At 49.3% G+C, this 24,262-nt stretch overlaps 2 protein-coding genes across 5 annotated transcripts in view; one reads left to right on the top strand and one right to left on the bottom strand.

Annotated features, from left to right (window-relative positions):
• Window positions 1-1,876: 1,876 nt before the first annotated feature.
• LOC118994241 (ankyrin repeat domain-containing protein 40) lies at window positions 1,877-11,776 on the top strand. The gene is made up of 5 exons (XM_037056859.1): window positions 1,877-2,170; window positions 6,809-6,957; window positions 7,328-7,810; window positions 9,259-9,440; window positions 9,937-11,776. Exons 1-5 carry the CDS (start codon window positions 2,037-2,039, stop codon window positions 10,081-10,083), a joined length of 1,095 nt encoding a protein of 364 aa, XP_036912754.1. The 5' UTR covers window positions 1,877-2,036; the 3' UTR covers window positions 10,084-11,776.
• A 418-nt stretch (window positions 11,777-12,194) lies between these two features.
• ABCC3 (ATP binding cassette subfamily C member 3) overlaps window positions 12,195-24,262 on the bottom strand; it is a 45,381-nt gene continuing 33,313 nt past the window's right edge. For 3 of the 4 annotated variants that reach the window (XM_037056855.1, XM_037056856.1, XM_037056857.1), the window contains 6 exons: window positions 23,738-23,839; window positions 20,539-20,685; window positions 20,204-20,362; window positions 19,428-19,594; window positions 16,552-16,746; window positions 12,195-14,484 (listed from right to left, as the gene is read on the bottom strand). In XM_037056855.1, the coding sequence (XP_036912750.1) occupies window positions 14,376-14,484; window positions 16,552-16,746; window positions 19,428-19,594; window positions 20,204-20,362; window positions 20,539-20,685; window positions 23,738-23,839 (879 nt within the window). In that variant the 3' untranslated portion in view covers window positions 12,195-14,375. The remainder of the gene's footprint in view (window positions 14,485-16,551; window positions 16,747-19,427; window positions 19,595-20,203; window positions 20,363-20,538; window positions 20,686-23,737; window positions 23,840-24,262) is intronic. The other variant, XM_037056858.1, reaches the window with a different exon arrangement.

The following is a 24,262-nucleotide window of genomic DNA, read 5'->3' as shown; positions in this document are numbered from 1 at the left end:
ATTAATGAACCCAGTGAATTGGAAAATTCCCTAGAGATAAGACGAAATATGAATAAACAAAGCAATAAAATAGCCATTGGCTTGCATTCAACTATGGCCAAGATTAGAGATTTTGTTTGTAGAGAAAGTTTTTACTTTTGTTTTTGCTTTTATATGTGAGAATAACAAGCAAAAAAAATGGAGTCATAGCTAAGTAGAGGATGAGTTTAACAAGATATTAACATTCGTTGATTCAACAGTGAGTGTTATTGGAGGGCACATTTTATAACCCTTTTAAGGAAGGGAAATTTGACAAATTCTTATAACAAGAACTCACAGGCTTTCGAGTGCAGTCATGACCAATTTTTTAACACTGCTTTTTTTTTTTTAAAGAGGCTACTACTGACTTCCATATCATTCAAATTGTGTTAAAGGACCCAATTTCAGTCTCATGCACGTGAATTACCCTGCTGAGTCTGAGAACTAATATTTAAATTGACGGACAAAGAAAAATGTAAGCTCAGAGTTCCAATTTGCTCTGGGGGTCAATTTAAGTTTGCAGTTAGTTGATATTCAGCACCACCTGGTGTGCACTGTGTACTATGTGGATTACTCAATCATAATAAACAGAGATATGGTGGCTTTTTTAAACAGTAGCAAGAAAAATGCTTGCCCTGCAGGACCTGGGCAGCTCCAAGAGAGGGAAATGAAAACTCCAGGCCTAGATTTGTCCCTTCCTATTTCATCTCCTCTCTTTGTTCAGGCTTTCCTCCTTTTCACTGCAGGGTTACTTCCTTAATCCCCCTGACCCCATCTGCAAGTTCCATTTCATGCCACATTGGAAAATCTCTCAGAGGCACCTGAGCTCAGCAAAACAATATTTTCTTTTTTTTTTTTCAGTGCCAACCAGACTCTGAACTTCACTAGACTGACTAGGCAAAGAGGCAAAATGCTGTTTATATCCACACCATAGCTCTCCCTGGAGATCCTGCCATCAGGACCGGGACAGCTCCAAAAAAGCCTCTTTGGTGTTCTTCCTTTTTCTTTACATGACTTTCATGAAGAGTCATTAGTTTTGATTTATAAGCAGTGATAAATTACAGTTTAAAGACTCTAGGCACAATAATAATATTTCTCCTGAAAGCCAAGTTAGAAGAAATCCCTGTGAGAAGAAACGAGATGTAAAACAATAGCCATGGAAATAAGTATTCGAACTGAAGTATTTAGTCCCAAGCCCTGTCAAAAGAAAAAGGACAGTGTAATCTATCTCTGCAATAATGGGCATATAATAGTAGGATGGTTTTCAGCTCATTTCCCCATCCTGCTGGGCAAAGGCTGGCTCCGATAAGGAAAAAGCCAAACGAACTGGAAAGGGAAAAAAAAAACCCACCAATTATTTTTGATGCCTGGTAAACAGCCTGCGCCACAGGCTTTTCTGGCTCTCACATATGCTTTCTTTTCTTTCCATGTGTCTGTCCTCCCTTGAAGCTGTGGGATGGGGAGATCTAAAAATAGTCTATGAATCACGGCGGATCGTATTGTGCAGCAGTTACATAAACAGCCGGCCCGGGCGCCCGGACTGAGGGTAGGAACGGAAAAAATCTGGGTCAGGGTTGTCACTCTGAATTGGGTCCCCCGGAGCCGGCCTGCGGGAGGCGCGGTCAGGGAGGAGGCTCGGGCCTGCGGGCCTGCAGCAACAGGGAAGCGGCGGGCGGCGGCGTGAGCAGGGCGGGCGAGCCCGNTGAATCACGGCGGATCGTATTGTGCAGCAGTTACATAAACAGCCGGCCCGGGCGCCCGGACTGAGGGTAGGAACGGAAAAAATCTGGGTCAGGGTTGTCACTCTGAATTGGGTCCCCCGGAGCCGGCCTGCGGGAGGCGCGGTCAGGGAGGAGGCTCGGGCCTGCGGGCCTGCAGCAACGGGGAAGAGGCGGGCGGCGGCGTGAGCAGGGCGGGCGAGCCCGGCGCTCTATCCCCATGGCCCGGAGCGGGTCGCGGTGTCGGCTGCGCTGACAGGCCCGGGGTAGCGCGGGCGGGGGCCTGGGGCCGAGGGGAAGATGAGCGCTCTCCTACAGCAGAAGGAGCAGCAAGAGAGGCTGCGGGAGGCTGCGGCCTTGGGGGACATTCGGGAGGTGCAGAAACTGGTGGAGAGCGGGGTGGATGTGAACTCCCAAAATGAGGTCAACGGCTGGTAAGTGGGGAGCGGGGGAAGACCAGGGTCAGAGCTGCCGGCCAAAGCGTGGGGCGGTCGCCCGTGACCTCCGCGACGCCAGCCAAGGCGTGGCCTGGCGCCTGGGGCCTCCAAGGTTGTGCGCTCTTGAGGCTAGTCCAGGCCCCCCGCCCCCCACCTGGTGTAGTCAGGCGTAAGACTTGCCTAAATCCTGGCCCACGTGGGCTTCCCCTAGCAGCGCCCACCTGGCCCCTGGCGCCCCCCGCCTCCTCTGCATCCCCTGGCTAACTTGGCCTGAACGGTGCTGGCTTTGGTTCTCACGTTAATTTGGAGCTCACCCCAGTTCAAGTGTTGAATTATTCTGCCATAGGTGCTTCTGAAGAACAACACATCTGTAGAGCAAAAAGCATAAGCAGCTGAGCAAATGTGAATCTTATAAACTAGCACGATTTCTTTTCTCAAGATCAGAAAAAAAAATCACTTGCATCACTATTCTGCTTTGTTTTCTCGCTGCAGCACTGGTTGCTGCTGCTTACAGCAGCCTGTTGAGGGAAGACGCATTCGTTTATGCTATAGAGAATTTCGTTTTGTTTTCCTGTTACAGTTTCAGATAGAGAATTTGATCCAAGGCTTTAGATGCCTACTTGCAATTGAGTCCCCCCCAATTAAATAAGGAGTCTCACTTTAAGATGTGTTGGTGGTCAAAATTTTAGTGTCAGGTTACTGAGTGTGGTATTATTCCGCGCTCTTCCCATTTACATTTATTTTGCTAGCTTAGACTTAAAGTGAGTTAGCAAGTGTTTTATTTTTTTAAGTGGAATCATACATTTGGAACCGAAAGGGACCTTGTAGATGGTGTCAACTCCAGAGAGTCACTTGCCCTAGGTCACACAGCTATAGATAGCCAGGGCCAGAACCACGATTTTCTGACTCCTCACAATCCTCTCTCTCCTTACTCTAAAAGAAAAAAAGCCTGAGTAGCACTTGAGAAAGCCAGGAAACAGGAGATACTGCTGTTTTGTTTAAAAGTGTTTGCAAACAAGTTCGCAGTTCAGCGTGTTTCTTTTTTTGAGCATTTTTGGGTGGTTCTCGAGCTGTGAATCACTGTTCTGGCACTGGGAGGCAGTATTGGGTAGATGAATGAGCCTGGTCTTTTCTTGCACGTTCATCTCCATTCCTGCCTAGTGGAACCTCCTGGAGTCACTTCATTTTTCAGTTATTTCAGAAGAGCGTTGTGACCATTTAATGAGATGAAGCATAATATAAATAGCTAATATTTACTGAGCTTGTTCGGTAGTGCAAACGAGGTTCTAAGCGCTCTACACATATTACAACTACTCAGAGACATAGCTTTTATTATTCTCTCCATTTTAGAGATGAGAAAACTGAGACCCAGAAAGATGAAGTAATTTCTGCAGAAAGAATAAGTAATTTCTGCGGAGCTGGAAAGTGAACCCAACATCGGACCCCAGACCCCTTTCCTAACCATAATGCAGCCATATAATAGGTGCTGTTAAAAAAGGAACTACTGGCCCCATGCCCCAAGTACAGCAAGCCAAGACTTTATTGTATTTTCAGCCTTTCCCAGAAATGTAGCCTTAAACCAATCAGAGCAGAAATTTCCTGACCAACACTAGTGAGGTTATCTACATAATAAGACTCCTGCTGCCCCCAAAGGAAAATGCACTACCTGAAAAAAAAAATCCTTTCTTGCCTTATGCTAATAACTTCCTTGTCCTGGCCAGTTTCTGCCTACCCAAACCTTCCATTCTGTACAACTTCCTGGAGCTCCCTTCTGCTTGCTAGATGAGATGGTGCCCAATTCATAAATTAATAAGGCCAATTAGATCTTCAGGTTTACTCTGTTGAATTTGGTTTTTTAACAGTGCTCAGTTAACCTGAGGGGTTAGTGGGACAGATATCTAATAGGCACCGTGAATTCAACGTGTCAAAGGTTGAATTCCTGGTCTCCTCTCACCCCCTAACTGCCCTGAGCCCGCTCCTTGGTGTCCTCCTCATTGCAGCATCTGAGGATGCCCAGCCAGGACCCATGCTCAGGCCATCCTTGCACCCCACCCCCAGCCATCCTGCTAATTCTGCCAGGTCCTCCTTCAGCTACTGTCAGAATCTGCCCCCTGCTCAGTGGCTCCACCACTACACCTCTGGGGCAGAGCGGCCAGCCATCAGTCTGTCACCTGCATCGTAGCGGTCGCCTCCTGACTAGTCTCCTTGCTTCCACCCTTGTGCCCGATGGTCTTTTTTCAACACAGCAGCCAGAGGGATGCTAACTTAAAACGCACTTTGGATCATTTCACTCTGCTCAGAACGCTGTAATGGCTGCCATCTCACACTGAATAAAAGCCCACAGGATCCTACAGTTTCCACTCCTGTCCCTGATCCTCTCTCCTTACTTCTGTGCCTCTCTACATTTACCCCTTTGCTTTCTTCATTCTGCTCCCCTGGCCTCCTTGCTTTTCCTGAAACATCAGGCACAACCCAGATTCAAGGCCTTTGTGGTTTCTCTTCCTCCAATCTAAAATGCTTTTGCTCTCTCACCTCCTTCAAGTCTTAGCTTAGATGTCACCTGGCCGAGCCCCTCCTTGGACCTCAATTTAAAATTGCACCACTGTATCTCAAAGCTGGGGAGGAAGAGACATCACAAGGAAATAAAATAAAATAAATGATACCATGTTCTTCTCTGCTTCTGGCATCCCCTAATTCCTTTTCTTGCTTTATTGTCCCTATAACACTTAACAACACTTCGTAACCACCAAGCATACTGTTTGTTTTGCCTCTTCGTTTGCTGACTGCCTTAGTTTCTTCACTTGTGAGATGGAGGAAACACTATAACAGTACTTATGGGTCGTTTAGAGGATTAACTAAGTTAATACTTACATTGCTTTGAGACCATGTCCAACATGGAAAGCATTATATCTGTTTATTTTATAAGCAGTGTGCTGGCTAACAGGGTAGGAAGACTACCCTTGAAAAACTTACTCTCTAGCATAGAAAAGCAGGATGGTCATTGCTTTCAGTTCTTAGCTGCTCAGTAACCACAATTTCAGCACTGCTGAGTGATGCCCAGGGCCTCTGGTGTGAAATACTTCCCGGCTTGTTACAATTATTTACTTTTCAAGCCTATCCTACAGACATCCACACACAAACATACTCTTGGTTGCAGTTTGCCTAGAATCAAGTATGCCTTGGATCTTTCTACTCCTAGCGACATCTACCTTGCTCTTGGTTTATCCATTCAGCAAGTCTTCATTAAGCACTTGTTTGTCCAAGCAGATACTTCCTTATCCTCCTGGAGCCTATGCTGTATAAGTCTAGATCAAGACTCTTCCCTTATTTTTCCCACATGGGCAATCATTTTGTCACAGAGTGCACTGTTAAGACACCTGAATAATCTAATTCTAATGAGTAATTTGGTGGAATATCGCTCTGAAACATCAGCAGGACTGTTCCCAGCCAGCCAGCCAGGCTAGGTTTCTGAAAGTCATAAATGTTAGGGTACCCAGGGTAATATCAATCAGCCTTTTCCTGAAACCAAATGACCTTTGTAGATACCATATTTCCCAGGTGAGTGGCCTAATCCTCACCATGGAACATATGTTCTAGTCTTTGCCATACCTGTATGTGTCTATAAGCTCTGAGGATATTTATCTCAGTTCAATTAGAGTTGGCAAATGAGGACACTTCAAAACAGAATTGGGAAAAAGTTTTTTCTTTCCATATCCTTCAGCTTTGACAGCTTGAAATGAATTTAGTAGCTCTGAATCCTTTCGTTTATTAGAATGGAGTTTTTGCTGGCATGCTAATTATATTTCTAGCAAGTGTTAAAATAATTGCCCTTCAGTGCAGGCACGGCCCCTGTGTGTACCACCTTAAATAATTAGTTTTACTTGAATGAGTCTAGTATGGTAGAAGAGTTCTTGAAATTTTGGTCGTTGATGTGCATTTTCAAAATGTGTTAGAAATCAAGGTCCGTGTGCTGCCCTACGTCTACGCAGATGAAGGTATGTTGGTAGCCTTCTGGAGAGAACGAGAAGCCAACTTTTTAAAAACTGAAAATTTGGAAACCCTTTTTTTGTGAGTGTGAAGGAACGAAAAAGAGGAAAAAGGAGTAAGCTACTGAGATTTAGACAGTAATATTTTCTGTAGTAATAATCATTTTAGTGTCAGAGCCACCTTGTGGATAAGAGACGGTTATTTGCCTGATAATACTGAATCTTCAAGAAACTGGTGCACATGAAGCAAGTGTCAGTAGTCTCTAAAAAAGGAATGTGGCACTATAAAGAAGTATTTTAAAGAGATTGGGACAATCTAATGAGCAATACTGATAGAGGGACACTCAGCAATACCATTGGAGTTATCCAGCCAGCCAGCCTGTCAGCCTCCTGGAAGCCATTGAAATTCCAGCTCCTAGGACAAATTAGTTTCTCCCAGGGGCCAGAAATGAAGTTCAAAAATAAATTTTAAGCACACTAAATATTTTGATCATCTGCCTTCTGAAAAGAAAAAAGTCGAGATTACTAGCTTGGTTTCCCGATTCTAGCTGAACTCTCACATACATTTATTTAGTAACATGTAGAATTTTAAATCCCAAGTCACCTCTCCTTTATACATCACTCTTTTCCCCCCTTTTCTTTGGGACAGGACCTGTTTACACTGGGCATGTAAACGCAATCATGGCCAGGTGGTCTCTTACCTGTTAAAATCTGGAGCGGACAAAGAGATTCTCACCACAAAAGGAGAAATGCCGGCCCAGCTAACATCGAGGAGAGACATCAGAGAGATAATGGGAGGTGAGTCAGTGTTTGGGAGCAGCTTTGGATTTTGTCAAACTGATTTAAGACTTGAGTTCTTGCTGCCATTCAAACAAGCAGCCTGTTTGTAAAAGCAAAGACTGTATTATTGTGCCAAGATGTTAATTCTGTGTTGTTGCTGGAAAGGTACGCATGGTATGGTTTCACTTTTTCAATCTGTAAAATGTAAGATGACAAAAATGGTAATCATAAACCTGATAAAATATTCTTTTTCTTCTGGCTTGAAGAGGCACGAAACACTGACCAAAGTACTTACCATATACGAAAGGACACTAGCTTTCACAAGACACCCTTTTCTTGGTAATATTTAAAGGGCTATGTAACAGCTCTGCGTTTTCTTATTTTTAAGTGGAAGATGATGATGATGGCGACAACCTCCCCCGGATGAAGAAGGAGTCAGAACTGTCCTTCGTTCCCAACTATTTGGCCAACCCAGCCCTTCCCTTTATCTACACCCCCGTGGCAGAAGATTCGGCCCAGCTGCAGAATGGGGGCCCCTCCATACCTCCTGCCTCACCCCCTGCAGATGGCTCTCCTCCGTTGCTCCCCCCCGATGAGCCGCCCCTGCTAGGGGCTTTTCCACGGGACCACCCCTCTTTGGCACTGGTTCAGAATGGGGATGTGTCTGCCCCCTCTGCCATACTCAGAACACCAGAAAGCACAAAACCAGGTCCTGTTTGTCAGCCACCAGTGAGTCAGAGTCGATCTCTGTTCTCTTCTGTCCCGTCCAAGCCACCGGTGCCCATGGAGCCTCAAAATGGGACATACACAGGACCAGCGCCAGCGTTCCAGCCATTTTTCTTCACCGGAGCATTTCCATTTAATATGCAAGGTAACACCGCGCCTGCAAACAGCCTGTGCACATGCGCAGACAATATCCAGAGGTCTGTGCGTTACTTCCTGGTTTGGGGGAGGTGTGGGATTTACTTATTTTGAGTAATCACAGACTTACAGAAAAGTTGCAAGACCAGTATAAGGAGCTCTGTTTACTCAGATTCACAGATTATTTATTAAAACCTTTTGCCCCTTTACCCTGAACAGTGTGTGTGTTTGCTAAGAGTAAGGAGAGTCTCTAATGTAATTACATACAGTACAATGGTCAGGTTTAGGCAAGGTGACCTTGGTATATAATGCTGCTCTCTAATCCATAGGCCTTGTTTAAATTTGGTCAGTTGTCCCAACAGTGCCCTGTATCTATTTTCACTGGCCCCACTGCTGCCCCTTGGCCAGGGTCACTGACAACTTTTAGTTATCATGTTGTTTTAGTCCCCTTTGATCTGGAAATTTTTCTCATTTTTTAAAGAGTTTAGGCCAATTATTTTGTGGACTAGATTTCCTGCCATTCTTTACTAGCCGGTTCTACTGTAAAGGAGAGCTTCCCCTTCTCCATTTATATCAGTGTAACCTCATAGGTTCCTATTTGGATTGTAATTCTTTACTGTTACTTTGATGTTCAAATTATGCCCCACTTGCCCAGAGGGAGCTTCTTCAAGCCAGTTTCCGTGTCCCTTGGACATGTCCCATCATTCTTGGCGTACTACCTTACTTCTTGTGTTTAAATTGATTTTTAGAGAGAGAGAAACAAACATCGGTTTGTTGTTCCACTTATTTGTGCATTCATTGGTTGATTCTCGTATGTGTCCTGACTGGGATTGAACCAGAAACCTTGGCATATCAGGTGGACACTCTGACCAACTGAGCTACTTGGCCAGGGCAAGCACTACCGTACTTTCTTGTACAGCAAGATGTTTACTCCCCAAACCAAAACTCCTTCTTTATTAAGTTGTCCTATCCATTTATTAATGTCTTTTGTGCCCTTTGTTGTATTTAATGCAGAGAATTTCATATTTCATAAATATCTTTAGATCCACAGTTGCTAAATCTCTTTAGAGTAATTCATATACCATATCTTTTATCTCTCTTCTCCTGCTTGTATGTAGTTCAACTCCCAAACCCATCCTTAAGCCTTTACCTTCATAATTTAGCAGCAGAAATAAATTACCCTCTATATAGTTGGGATTGTTGTCCCTTCCCCAACCCACCGCCACCCCCTTTTACTTTGTGAACCCCACGCAGTTTTAGGTGTAGAGAAGACAATGCAGGAGACTGCGCCAGCAAAGCCAGAATTGGGCGTGAGGGAATCTTACTGATGGCGCTTAGTTTTCCTCACCAGGTGACACAGACGTGACTAAGTATCACCATCTTCTGGAGAAGATCTTAAGTTACATAAACTGATTATGCCAGAACCATTCATTAACCTGTCTCCCTCTTTTTTTCTAGAGCTGGTACTCAAGGTACGGATTCAAAACCCATCTCTTCGTGAAAACGATTTCATTGAAATTGAGCTGGACCGACAGGAGCTCACCTACCAAGAATTGCTCAGAGTGAGTTGCTGTGAGCTGGGTGTTAACCCAGATCAGGTGGAGAAGATCAGGAAGTTGCCCAATACTCTGGTAAGAAAGGTAAGGAAAGGTCGGTTAAGCGTGTGTGGTTGGTTGCTTTTTGCATTTGGAAAATACTCAGTTTCCTTCTTGGTTATATGAGTCATAGTTGAAGAAATGAATAGATAATAGAAAAGGAGGAAAGGGTGCTTTTCCAAATGTAATCACTGAGCTTTCTTTCCCTCTACTGGGTCTCTAGACATTGCATTTTTGAAGGTTGAAGGATACCAGAGGGAATTTTCTGAATAGGCTTCTCAGACAGCCGAGTAAAACCGATCCTGCATTGCCTCTCCCTTCAAGGTCTGCTGCTGATTGTATAGCAGCTGCTGGGAAGGGCTTGCATGGCCCAACCCAGCTCGTGCCCCTGGGGACTTTCCTGTACTATCAGCCTGCCACAGGGATTTTTTTTGCTTAGGTTTTAAAATGAGCCAAGACACTGGTATCAACTCAACACAGCACACCAAATATATAGAGACAAGTGGCTTCTCTTAATCTGATTAGCCTATTTCTGTTCCAGGACAAAGATGTTGCTCGACTCCAAGATTTCCAAGAGTTGGAACTGGTCCTAACGATAAGCGAAAATACTTTTCTGTTCAGAAGTGCTGCATCCACACTGCCTGAAAGGCCTTGCTACAACAGGAGAGCTTCCAAACTGACTTATTGATGCAGCAGGGACTCTCACCACAGAGTATTGTGACAGCACGCGTCCCCTCCGGGCCAAGGACAAGCCATCGATCTACATGCCTTGGGTGCCCCGTAGGCCCCTAGTGCCACTGAGTAGTACACACGGACATTGTCCTGCCAAGGTAGGAAGCCCCTGACCCCAAGCAGTGGTGCCATTCTCCCACGCCTCTTGGTGCACAATAAACCTGTTGCTCGAAGCTGTGACAGCAAAGTGGTCTGGAGAGGCAGAAGCTGCCGGTTCCTTACCCAGTGTTTTACGCGTAGCATGTTAAGAGAGTTGTCTAAGCAGAAGCTGAGACGGAGCGAAGCCAGTTTCTGGTCACCCCTGTTGACAGTGCCCCTGAAGGGCCGGGTGCACTTTTTTCGTGTTGCATGCTCACAACTCTCCTAAACTGTGGACTGATTCCAGGGGAAAACTGGGGGAACACAGGTACTGGACAGTGGGTTTCAGTGCGACTTGTGGCTGTGAGGTTTCATATAACATATTTATAAATGCTACTCAGGTTCAAAGTATTTAAGAATACAGTTACCTAATTGTAAATAGGCTGTAAACCAAAAGAGCTTTCCCTCCCGCACTTTTTCCTTTGTAAACACTCATGACTGCTTCTCCCTCGTCTCCAGCCAGCCATCGCCTGGACGTTCATCTCTGCATTAACTCCCCTTTGTGGCCACTAGAGGGCTCTCCAATGCCTTCCAAAAGAGCAACCACTTTTTTTTTTCCCCCCACTGAAGCGATTCCTGCCATCCCGGGTTTACTTGTATGAGAAGAGCACAAACATGGCCTGTCCGTGTTCTGCACTTTCATTTTCCACTAGAAATGAAGAGCGGTTTTTGAGACTGAACCTGTTGCTGATTTAGAGATTATCGTGGGAAACTGAACTAAAGGAGTTAACATACTTATTTTTGTATCAAAGATAAAGGTTATTTTGAAATGATTAGGATTTTTACAACTCTGAAGTCTGTTGTTTTTGTAAACAAATGGTTTGATCTTAGGGTCCCCCACGATCCCCAACAATCTACTACCGTCCCCGACAGAGTCAGTCGGGGGTCTGCCAGGCTCATTCTGGAAAAAACCAATACACACCCCATTAAACTCTTGAACATGGCGTAAGAATTTTTTAAAAGAATGCTTTCAAGGATTCTCCTCCTTTCCCTCAGTGTCATTAATGTGAAAAGAAAAGCCACTGTCTTGTTGAGATAAACAGTTTAACTTTAGGAATAAGGACGAGCACGCAGACAGACGGGAGAGCGAGGCTTTGAGGCCAGCTGTTGCAGAGCACCCCTGCTGTCTTAAGAAGATTTTTCCCATAGTGCCTATAGTTTCCAAAGAAACTCAGCCTCCGGTGTTAATTTTATTGGAACACGACCTGAGAGAGAATGTGCAGAAGATGTCAGGGGAAGAGAATGTGGCGCTCAGATGACGGCCTCCTGCTGCCGTCCAGATGCCGGGCTGAGGTCGAGGTGTTTTCAAGGCCAGCTGCATGGAGTCAGTCTGTTCAGTGACTTAACTGGGGTCCCGGCCATTACTGGTGGTGACTTACCCTTGTGCAGTGTCTGCATGGCAGAGTGAAGGTTACTCACTACCCCCTGTCTCCGAAGTACTTTGAAGAAACCTCCCCTGTGTTCCAACCAATCCAAAGCTAGCTTATCTAGACATAGTAACCTTTTTCCCCCCTCACCTTTGAAAAAAAAAGTTAGTTTAATGATAAAATTAAGATTTGTTCTATCTCGAAGGAGATCAATGTAGTATTAATTCATGTCTAAATCACTGGGATTAAAACTCTTCAGCCATCCAGATCAGTTAGAGATCAGAAGTAGTGGGGGCCCCCGGCTGCGGGGTGGACAGAGGACTCACCCAGGGCATTTCCAGGGCGTAAGAAACCCTGGGAGCCAGGAGCATGGCGTCTGGGGTGAGAGAGGGACCCCACACTGCTCGCTCTCCTCCTGTATCAAGTCCTCCGTAGTCCAGCGGCGCCTATACGTGGCGGCAGGATGAGACTGTGCAGTTAGTTGCCTGTGGGTGAGTTTAAAGTCTAAATCTATGCATTCAGAGAAATATTTTTATATGCTTTGTGTAATTTATAACAAAGATTTTTTTTAGCTTTGTTAACTGTGAATTCACCCCTCCTCTTCCACTGCATATTTAAAGCATGTGTTCACACTGTGTGTAAACATTCACTGAAGATAATTTTCTTTGTGTATCGCTAACTGTTCTAATATAACAAGTATTATTAAAATGAAGTATTGACTGACCAAGCCCCTAGTCTTTCATTGTGGCCAGCCTCCCAGAGAGCACCGCGTTCCCATCGCAGGGGCACAAGTTGTCGCACAGTCCCAGGGGCAAGACGCTCTGGAGGGAGAATGGAAGGGACCATCCCCGACCTGAGCCGCCGCCATCCTGCTGCAGCTGCGGTGCTCAGGCCCCGTCAGTGGCGCCAGCGACAGATACCTGTGCGGTGCCTTTCCTCCCGGCTCACAGCCAGCAGCTTCATCTCCCCGGAGTCGCTGGGCCAGCTGGATGGAGGTCATCCTCTAACGACCGCAGTTTCTGATCATCCTATGTACTCCACAGAACTGAGCCTCTCCTTTGGGCTGTCAGCACCTGTCAGGGCCTCGGCGAGCTCAGAAGCAAACTCCCAAGACCGGAGAGGAAATAACAGCATTCCACCCTCGGATCTTCAGCTGAGAATGACGCTGGATGAATCTGCGTTTCTGTCGGGGTAGGCAGCTAGAGCCTCACAAAGCAGATGTCATGCCAAATCGATCTAATAAATCAGAGAGCATATAGCAGAGACCTTTTCTTAGTACCAAGCAGAGGAAGAATAATTTGGGCATCTGTGCCTTCATACTTGTTTTATCACAGGGATGGAAGTCTTCTTCCATACACTCATAAAACATCCTGAGCCAAAAGAGCCTGCCCGGAAAAAAAATGTGATTAACCTTCAACAAATGGTCCTGCAGCACGGGCTGACCCGCTGCACACGGCAAACCAGATCAGAGGAGCCGTCCCCACCCCTACAGCACACCATTTAGGGCGGGGGAAGGAAAAACCGTCCCCTGTGGCTCATCCGTCACATCACACCGGGAATAAAGACTGAAGAAATGAGAGAGGAGACCAGAAAACTTAGGAAGGTAACAAAGAGAAGAGATCCAATCCAAATATAAGGTCTTGTGCAGGCAGACTGGCCGGCAGAAAATAAACAGCCGGCTTGCTTGATTGAGAATGCAAGTTTAATTCACCCCCATCTCCTTTACCAGCCTGGGGTTGTCAGGGCAGAGGGGCCTCCGGGCCAATGTGCGCCCCCCTCCCTCAGCTTCACCAGACTGAGGAAGGTGAGGCCTCGCTGGTTATGGAGACCTGTGTGGAAAGGCTAAAGGAGGCTAAAGAAGGCTAAAGGAGCAAGGAAATAAAGCACCATGCGCTTTTCAGCTCCTGGGGGAGCAGGCTTAGAGGTCTGAGGGATGACCTAAGCGGGGAGGTGTTCAGGGCAGTGTTCCCAAGAGGCCTTGGGTCAGGTTTCAGGGGCTTTATTTCTCACCTTTTTATAGTATCTGCACAGCAGAGCAGGAACTGCTGGCAACAACCCACTGAATTTTGGCTGTGAACACAGTATTTCCAGCCCAAAGCTCTTGGGTCCGAAGTCTTCGGAAATTCCAGCCATGTGGATGTGTATGAAAGTCCATTTCCGCCTCTCTCCCCTCCTCCCCGCCTGTCCCAAAGGTCCTGGTCCTGGCCCCTGTGGCCAGGCAGAGAGAGCCTACATCGGGGTCCATATCACAAGCACCTTCATTGCACCAGTGCTCCATTTTCAGTGGACTCAGGCCAGCACTCCAGAGTGCCGGACTCGGTTCCTAGGGACAGTCTGACCTGGCAATCTTCTGTTCCAGGAGGAAAAAGCTTAATTTAAAAACGAAAAAACAAAACAAAAAACCCTTCCGATTAGAAAACTCGATGAATCATACAGGGATACGGAGGTCATTCCATGAAGTGTCTGCAAGCACCACAGTGGGAAAACAACACGAGACTCGGAATCAGGAGACCCGGGACTAGTCTGGGCTCTGCCTCAAACCGTCTGTGACCTTGGGCACGGCAGGCACCTCCTGGGCCTCACTTCCTCGTCTAAGGCATTTAGCGTGGTTATCCTGAGAAGTGCTTCAAAGGGCAAAAATCTAGCAAATGCTCCTGGCAATTGCTATTATCAAGTGTACTCTGCAGACATAGTTGAAGGAAAACAGGAAATCCCAGCCAGTGGGAAATCCCAAGAATATGTTTCAGGCAAGTCCAGTGTCTCTTGCCATCCCGTAGAAGATGCCTCTGGCTGCAATGAGGCTGGCCGGAGAATCAAATTCAGCTACTGTCCCTTTGTCCAGGACCAGGACCCTAGCCAAAGAAAAGGAGCAGTCAGGTCTCTTGTCAGCCCAGCCCTGACCTCACAGCCCAACCCTGCCCTTCTGGGTACTTCTCAGGCCCCGCAGTGACATGCCAGCCGTCCCACTTCAGCCAACCCACCCAACACGACCGCTACGCCACATGTACACACTTGTAAGGCTGGTTATTTTAGCTGCTCCATTTGCTCTCCTGGCAGATAAGGCGGTTTCTGGGATCAAACACAAGGTTCCTATTCATCTCTGCCAGTCAGGAATCCGAAAACCTTCCCTAATGAGCCTTTCCCCTAGCCGGGGTCACAGGACTGTGCGTGGGGAGCCACGGCCTGTGCGCTGGGCCCTGTGTGCTTCCATCTGCTTTGTGCCAACTCACAAAGGCACCCAGCAGGAGGCCGGGCTGCAGTAAGCCCAACCCAGGAATCTGGGGCTTCGGCTGCAAACCCGGCTGCTGCTGATGGGTCGATCTCCCCCCACCCACACACATACCGTCGGCCTGGCATTTGACTATCCCACGGACTGACTAATCACAGAATGCACCTGGTACAAGGCCAACAGGCTGGCCGCCTGGGTGAGGAAGGAGTGAAAGGGCTCTCCCAAGCCTGGGGAGATGCCCCTGGCCGGGAGGGTGTCCACCACATTGTTTCCCCCGCTACGGGGTGCCCAGAGCATGTCCTGGGAAGGCGTGTGTCTGTGGACATCACTGCCTGAACACTTACACTGCACCCAGGAGACTGGGCTCTCCTCCCTGGGGCTCCTCAGTGCAGTTAGGGTGTGGGGTGCTTTACGCTGGTCCTGGAAGTGCAGTGTAATTGGGCCTGCCCTTCTCCCCCCTTCACCTTGGCTCTACTCGGCCCTCTTCACCCCTCGCACTACAGCCTCATTTGCCTTCCTCCCTCAGGGCTTTGCACGGCCTGTGTCCTTCGCCTGACATTTCCAGCTCCCTCCCTACCCCATCGCCTCCCCAACTTCCCAACTCCTACTCATCCCTTAGGGCCTGGCTGGGCTTCCCTTCCTCAGGAAAGAAGGTGTCCTGGCTGCCCTGGGTAAATTGGCTTTCTTGCCCCACCCCCTTCCCACAGACCTGCTTCCTTCCTGTAGGCTTTCATTACATGTTCAGTTGCGTGATTATTTGATTAATTTCTGTCAGGCCCACTAGAATAAATAACGCCCCACCCCATGGGTAGGTTTGGGCCTTCTCCCCTTAGGGGCTGCTGGTGAAAACCATGTCCAGTTGGACCTGAAAACAGACCCTCTCAGCCCAGCCCTGTCCCTTATCTGGACCCAGGGCCAAGCACTTCCTGCCCATCCTCCCTGCCCTTCTCCCAGTGGAGCCTGGACGTGAGTGGGGGGTGAGGAATGGGGTGGGTGGAAGCTACAGATCATAGCACAGGGCATTCTCAACTTGGTGCCCAAGCCCCTGGGAGCTGTGTGGGGACACTTCGGAGAGAGAAACAAGGGCTGCTCATGGCCACATCCATTGCCCTGTCCCTGCATCTGCCTGCCCCGTGGGTATTTTGTGAATGAAGGCCTGACCGTGTACCCTCGCCACCCTCCTTCAGCACGGATGTGTGGCCTTGTCCTGCCTCCTCATTCTCACTCTGAGCTCCACGTCTCCAAGGGGGCCAGCCTGCTGGGCCAACGCCAGCTCGCTTCCCCCGGAGAGGCTTCTGAGTCGCCCAGCCCCTCCCCTTGTTCTCCAACACCACACTCTGACATGGGGCACAATGAGGGAATAGGTCACTGTCTTTCCTTGGGGCTGAGTGTGCTGTCTCCCAAAGAAGCCTTAAGATGCTGAGGGCAAGGCCCCTTCCCTGATCCTCTGAGAAAACGGTACTAGGGAGAATTACGGTAAGGAGCTGGGAAGGAAACTGCCGTTTCCCGAGATCTCATTTCATTGATTCAGTTTACTATAACCCTGAGAGTCAGAGGTTCAGAAAAGTTTATCAAATTGCCCAAGGCCACACATCTCTCCCATGTCCAGATGACCTTCATCGGCCTGCCTCTCCCCAGTGGCCTGGGTGACCCCACTGGGTCCCTTCCTGCCTGGGCTCCAGTGCCCTACCTGGTGTGGTCCATGACAGTGTTGAGCCGATGTGCGATGGTCAGCACCGTGCAGGTCTCAAACTGGGTGCGGATGGTAGCCTGGATGAGGTCATCAGTCTCCAGGTCAACGGCGGCCGTGGCCTCGTCCAAAATTAGGATCCGGCTCTTGCGGAGGAGGGCTCGGGCCAGGCACACGAGCTGCCGCTGACCCACACTGAGAATGGAGAAGGCAGACATCTCCAACTGGGTGCCCCAACCTGTCCCCTGCTCTCACTCTCCCAACTGTTTGTGTTCTCACTCATTCCCAATGGCCCAGGATTGGCTTTCTGTCTAAGCTCTTTCATGTCCCCTCAGCACTGTCCTCCTGGAACGGGAGTTGAGTGGGGATCTGGACACGGCAGGATGAATGAGGGGCCTCCAGGGCAGAGCCAGCACTCAGCAACAATAAAATCTCCGTCTGCCTCTGGCACACGCAGTCTTCCCTTTTTTCTCCCTTCCTCTGCTTTCGTCCCCTCCTCAGTCCCCAATGAGTTCCGTGACATTTCTGCTTCACTCTGTCATCTGCACCCTAGTGAGGACACACGTGAACAGCTCTTCCCGGGTATTTGCACACATCATGCCATCTTGCTGAGCCTCACATCACACAATTCAAAGTCATCTCCCGCCCCCCTGGGAAATACAGGCCAGGGCTGTGAGAAGAAGGGACAGGGCAGGGAAAGACCCCCGGGACTTTCTGCGTCCAGTCGTCCAGTCGCTAGGGAGGTGGAGGAGGGGCAGGATGCATACCTTCAACCTCTTACCTTGGGAGCCAGAGCCAGGGAACAAAGCAAGGCTGTGTTCCCAGCCACAGAGGCTGCAGCATCCCCACACCCAAGGACAAATACCTCAGCCCTTCCCAAAGGGGTGAGTCACCACAGCCAGAGTGAAGGCCAGGCTCTCTCCCTGGCCCATTCCCGCAACTAATGAAGGCTTTGGCAGCAGAATGAGCCGCCAGATAGAATTCAGGGCTGATTTATGGTGGGACTGGTGCAGGATACAGGTTATACTTAAAGAGGCAACAAGCTCAGTGAGGGAGGAGGGGAGCCCATTTCTGTCTCAGAGCCTGGTGTGCATGGGATGGAGGGGTGCTCTGGGGGTGGTGCTAATGGCAAACAGGAACAGGAGAATGGCCCCAAAATGACTCTGGGGTGCAGGATCTGCATGCTTAGGCTTGTCTGCCAGCTACCCTCAACACAGTTGTGGAAATAAAATCCTGTTAAAATGCACATTCAGTCTCACAGGGCAGGGGCATCCCACGGGTGGCTATAGTGCAGCAAAAAGAGATCTGGGCAAAACACCCCACGTGCCTGAGTTCCTGCCCCTCCCCTTGCTAGCCGAGCAGCTTTGGGCAAATAACTGTACTTTTGAAAGCCTCATTTCTGGCCCACGAGACTGCAGTAAAGATTAAACAAGATAGTGGGGGCCAAATCGTGGCAAGCACTACTAAGTGCTGAGCAAATGTAAAGGTTTTTGTTTCTGTCTTTGAGGTCTGGAGAGAGTCTATGGGTATGAACCAAGTAGAATAATATGAATAAAGAAGCACAGCTAAATTTCTCAGGAGTACATATTGGCTAAGCCCCTTCTATTAATCACAATGACCCTAAGACTGCTCTGTCCACCTGGCAATCACTGGTCACTGTGGCCATGGAGCACTTGAGTGTGTCGTCTGGACCAGGGTGTGTTGTCGATCAAAAAATACACAGGGGCTCTGGCTGGCATAGCTCAGTGGATTGAGCGCGGGCCTGCGAACCACACGATAGCGGTTCGAGTCCCAGTCAGGGCACATGCCTGGGTTGCAGGCCAGTTCCCAGCAGGGGACTCATGAGAGGCAACCATACACTGATATTTCTCGCCTTCTCTCCTTCCCTTCCCCTCTGAAGACAAATAAATAAATAAATAAATAAATAAACAAACAAACACAGGGGATTTTAAACTGAGTAAGAAAAACTGTAAACCACCCTGACAACTTTTATGTCAGTTCCGTGTTGAAAAAATAATATTTTCAATATATTGGGCTAAATAAAATGCGCTATTAAAATTTACTTCACCTTGTCTCTTTTTCCTTTTTTTTTTAATGTGGCCACTAGAAAATATTTTAATTACACATGACATAGCTCCCATTAAATTTTTACTGGGCAGCATGGTGCAAAGATGTATAGGACTATTATTCTTCCCATTTTAAAGTGAAAGAAAAGGAGGCACAGAGAGGTTAAGCTACTTGCCCCAAATCACACAGCCAACTCTGGTGTGGGACTCTGAAGCCTCAAGACTCAGTAAGCAGAGACTTCTGACTCTCCTTGATGCATAGTCCCGGGGCAGGGCATATAAAATCTACGGCTGTAGGAAAGCAAAGAAGAGCCTAGAGAGCACCCGTTGCCCATTCCTCAACTACAGACGAGACTGCATCCATCTTGGAAATTAGCTATGCTCTGCCAAAAGCACTGTAGGTTTTCTTTCACCTGCTCTGCAGGTTCAGCCCACACCCCCACAAACCCCATGCCAGTGTGGCACTGAAAGCCTACAGGATAAGACTCTGACTAGGGTTTTGGGATCTCCCAGATGTGGTTCAAATTCCAGGCACACCTTCTCCCAGGTATGTGACTCTGGGCCTGTCTCAGTTTCCTCATTTTCCAAGCAGGATGACAGACCATCTCTGGAACTTGCGGGAGGAGTCAGTGAGACGGTGCACCACGCTCGGCACACAGAGTATGTTCAAGACACACAAACCCCCCTGCACCCCGGCTCAGGTGGGAGTGGGGAGGACGAGAGATGGTTGGCCTGGACTCGGGTCGTGTGGTACCAACTCCCCTGGCTTGGCAGGGCATTGTTTCTGACCCGCCCACTCCCAGCCGGTACCTGAGATTCTCTCCGCCCTCGGAGCACTGGAAGTCCAGGCCTGCTGGCTGGGAGCTCACAAATGTGTGCAGATGGGACAGCTTCAAGGCATGCCACAGGTCTTCCTCGGAGTAATTGCTAAAGGGGTCTAGGTTCCGACGCAGAGTCCCCGAGAATAGGATGGGTTCCTGGGAATACAACAACGTCTTAGAGGGAAGCAGTCTGGTCCCCTTGAGGAGCCACAGGCCCCAGAGGCAGGGAAAAATAACGGGATTTGAGGTGGAAGCATTCCTACTCTGTCCCCAGCCTTCCAGGAGGGAGGCAATGGCCAAGTTGACAGAATATGCCTGTGGGGAAATGATAAACCTCAGCTTTGCCAATCACAATGTCCTCCGCTTAAAGCAGAGACCTGAGCGCTAATCTGACTCCAATGTGTCCAGTCAGCAGAAAAAAGAAACCCCAGAGGAGCCAGAAAAGGCAAAACGTAATTCAGAGCTGAGAAACAAGGAGGCCGGGACAGAACGTCTCTGGAGTGGGGCGCTGCAGGGGTCCTACGGTCCTGGCTCTGTCGGCTGGCCCTAGGCCTTGCAGGGCAGGGTCTGACAGGGCCAGAGCGCATCTGACCCTTCCAGATCCATAACAGGTGGCCGAGCTGTGGCTCTGCTCCTACGGTCTGGCTCTCTAGCCAGTCTTGGACCTCAAGCTGCAGAACAGGGGTAGGGTCTGCCCCCCCAGGGTCATTGGCCAAGACCCCCAGGGTCCCTGGCCAGTGTGGCCAGTCCATGTCAGGGTCATACCTGGGGAATGATGGTCAGCTGGGAACGTAGGTCATGGAGTCCAATGTCTGCTATGTTGAGGCCATCGACGCGGATTTCACCCTCTGAGGCCTCCAGGATGCGGAAGAGGCAGAGGGTCATGGATGATTTGCCGGCCCCAGTGCGGCCCACGATTCCCACCTGGAGGCGGTGAGGAAGGGCAGTCAGGGGCAGGCCTGGGGTCAGTGGAGACATCTCCTGGACTCCCCTAGAGAGGCCAAGCAGACAACTGGGACGGAGCATCTGCTCTCCCAAAGGCCCACAGTCCCCACGAGGGGTACAGCCACATCCCAGGCATAAGCCCAGCCCGCACGTACCTTCTCACCACTGCGCACGTGCAGACTCAGGTTCTTCAGCACCAGATCCAGGCCTGGTCGGTAGCGCACAGAGTAATTCCTGAACTCCACCTCACCCTGGGTGGGCCAGCCTGCAGGAGGACGGCTGCCCTCTATCACCCAGGGGGCCTAGCATGGGGTGGGAGACGGATTCTGTATTAGGGTGGCACCTCTTCACCAGCCTGGGCCCCTCCCACTTTCAGCCTCCCTGTTTCCTAAGGCTCCCTCCTTCCTCACCCACCATGGTCTCTGAGGCCCACTTTGTGGTTCAGCGAATCTCTTACCCTCTGCCTTTATTCCCCACATGCTGCTCCAAACCCTCCCATCCCGCCCTCTCCTGTTCTCTTCTTGTTTTCCACACTTCGGAGCTGTCCCTCCTTCCCTGCCCTAGACCCCCTTTCACCATTCATTATTATTGACTGTGCACGCCGTGACAGGCACTGGAGTCACAGTGGTGAATGAGACAGAGCCCTTGCTCCCCTGAGGATTAAATTCTGGTACAGGGGCATACGATAGACAAACAGGAAAATCTGCATAATATAAGAAGGTGATGAGTGCTGAGAAGTGCTTGGTGCTGCTGTTCTGTACAGAGTGATCATGGAAGCCTTCCTGGAGGAGGTGATGTATAAATAAAGACCTGAAGGAGGTGAGGGAACAAGCCAAGTAAACATCTGGGGGTAGGGCATGTCAGGTAAATACCTCCAGGTGTGTTCTGGAGAACAGTGACAAAGGTGAGAGGGAAGGGACAGGTATTGGGTGGCCCCATGATGTAAGGCTTTGAAGGCCATTTTAAGGACTAAGATCTTTTACTCTAAGATGCAGAGCCATTAGAGGGCTGTACAGAGAGGAATGACATGATTTGATGTTTTTCAAGGACCCCTTTGGCTGCTACCAGGTGAAGGAAGAGGGGAGAGTGGAAACAAAATGACTAGTTGGAAGGGTGTTAAAATAAACTGGAAGGACCTGAACAGACACTTCTCCCAAGAAGACATACAAATGGTCAACAGACACATGAAAAGATGCTCAACTTCACCAGTATTAGGGAAAGGCAACTCAAAACCACAATGAGATACCGCCTCCCACCCTGTTAGAGGGGCTATTATCAACAACACAAGTAATAACAAGGGTTGGAGAGATTGTGGAGAGAAAGGAACCCTCATGCACTGCTGGTGGGAATGTAAACCGGCACAGCTGCTATGGAAAACTGTATGGAGGTTCCTCAAAAAATAGAGCCCCGGCTGGTGTGGCTCAGTGGAGTGAGTGCCGGTCTGAGAACCAAAGGGTCTCTGGTTTGATTCCCAGTCAAGGCACATGCCTGGGTTACGGGCCAGGTCCCCAGAAGAGGCCTCATGAGAGGCAATTACACATTGATGTTTCTTTCCCTCTTTCTCCCTCATTTCCCCTCTGTCTAAAAACAAATAAATAAATACATCTTTTAAAGATATTAAGAATAGAGTCACCACATGACCCAGCACTCTCTCTTCTGGGTATCTACCCAAAAACTCGAAAACATTTACTTGCAAAGATACAGGCACTCCCATGTCCATGGCAGCATCTTTCACAAGACAAGGAAACACCCGAAGTGTCCTTTGATAGGTGACCGGCTCAAGAAGATGTCGCACGTGCCGTATTTTGCCATGTATAATGCGCACTTTTTGTCCAAATTTTTTAGGGAAAAATAAGGATGCACATTATACATGGGCACGATGCTTCTATAACATGGGCATAATAATCCTGCATATAATGTGCACGAAAGCGTGGGTGTGCATTATATACAGTAAAATACGGTATATACAATGGAACACCACTCGGCTCCAGAAGGGATGAGATGCTACCACTTGCGACAACATGGGTGGGCCTTGCGTTCAGCGATAATGAGGAGAGCACCTGCAGACCCTTTTTAAAACAGGCTTGAACACGAAGAGCAGAGAAGGGGGCAGTGGGGTGGAGGAGAAGGGCCGACTTGTGTCTAGAATGGAAGATACGATAGCATATTTCTGCCTCACGTGGATGGGAATCATCCCACAGAGGGGACACGACAGGGGACGCGGTGGGGGGAGGGTGTCACGGGGAAGTGAAGCCCGTGAGTGGCCATGGGAACAAGTGGGCGGGGGGTGGCTTTGAGATGAGGAAGGCCGTTTGTTGTCAAAAGAGAAAGGAAGAAGAATGTGAAAGGACCAATGGCAAGTCTGGAAGGTTGAGGGAGTTCACATCTTACAGCCTGTTTTCTCATTGGCGTGTCAGACAAGGTGGATGGCTGGGCCCAGGAGGAAGGAGATGTGGGGGTTTGAGGAGAGAAGGTTCAAAACAGATCTTTCTGAAAGCAGACCTTGTGGAGAAGCAAAGCAGGAATACCCAGCAGTGGCGTGTGGTTATAAACTCAAAGTGAAATCAATGATTTTCTCCAAACGTTTCCACCTCTGCGTGCTGGCATACAGAAGGCAGACAGGCGGGCTCACCGGGGTAGGGTTTTGTAGGTGAGGACAGCTGAGACAGAGAAGGCCAAGGGATGGAGGGCACTGGTGTCGGTGGAGCACAGAATCCAGGCCAGATGAGCTGAGGGACAGAGGGACAAAGACAAGTGACAGGACTGGGAGTCCCGGTGAGGACAAGGTACTATGGTGGTGGAGGGCTTGGAAGACACGAGCTGGGAGGGATGGGATGGGTGGTCTAAACGGGGATGTCTGGTGGAGATCTCGGGGATGCTGTGGCTTCTGGGCACGGAGTGGTCTGGGGTGCAGCCATGGGAGGGTGTGCATAGAGAAATCTCCCCGCAGAGGACAACTCCCTTTCTCCAGCAAAGGGCAGGCTGCCCTGCCGCCGCTCCTTTGACCGGGCTGACGTCTTTGGCTGGATGCCACCTCCCTGGTCACCCCAGCTGAATGGTCCTCTTTGGGTGCACCACCCGAGCTCTGGGCTTCCACCCCAGCACCCTGCAGTATGTCTCACCTCTGCCACGCCATCAGCACCTGCTGAAGGGCAGACCTGTCGTGCCCAACTGGGAAACCTCTACACCTCACCATAGACTGCTGGTTGATGCTCAGTAAGGGTTGAGTGGACGAATGAATGAATAAAGAGCCACCCGAGACGATGGCTTTGGGGTATTGGGACGGTGGGCTACTGAGCACCCTTCCCCAGCTATTGTGGACTCCCCCAACCCCAGGCCCACCCCAGTACCCACCTCAGTCTTCGTCTTGGAGTATTCCTTGACTCTCTCCACAGCCACAATGTTAGATTCCAACTCTGACAACATTCGTATCAACAGGTTCAGAGAAAAGGTCACCTGGCCAAAGGGACTGGGTCATAAATAGGGCAATCTCTCCCCTCACCCAGTGGCTCCTTGATTATGCTCCTATTCCGTCAATGACCCACGTGGGCCTGGGCAAGCCAACAGAGGTGCCACCCGGGGCTCTAGTCACAACTGCACCTCAGGCAGGGACAATGCAGACTCAACCCAGGGCCCCCTAGGCCAGAGTTTCCCAAACGTTAGTATGTAAGTCTAACCAGAAGAACCTCACTGCTGATTCAGCAGGTCTGTGGTCGAAGCTGAGGTCCTGCATTTCTGACAAGCTCCCACATGACGCTGACACAGCTGATCCCCGGACCACGCTTTGTGGAGCAAGGAGCCTTGACAGACATGCAGGACCCCGAGCCCCATCCTGGGCCTACTGCATCAGAATCCGCGCTGCAACCAGATCTCCAGGTG

This window comes from Sturnira hondurensis, unplaced genomic scaffold, assembly GCF_014824575.4.
Source record: "Sturnira hondurensis isolate 20B ecotype Veracruz unplaced genomic scaffold, ASM1482457v3 Scaffold0009182, whole genome shotgun sequence".
Classification (NCBI taxonomy): domain Eukaryota; kingdom Metazoa; phylum Chordata; class Mammalia; order Chiroptera; family Phyllostomidae; genus Sturnira; species Sturnira hondurensis.
Note: the sequence above shows the minus strand (reverse complement) of the source record. Positions and strands in the feature narration are given on the sequence as shown.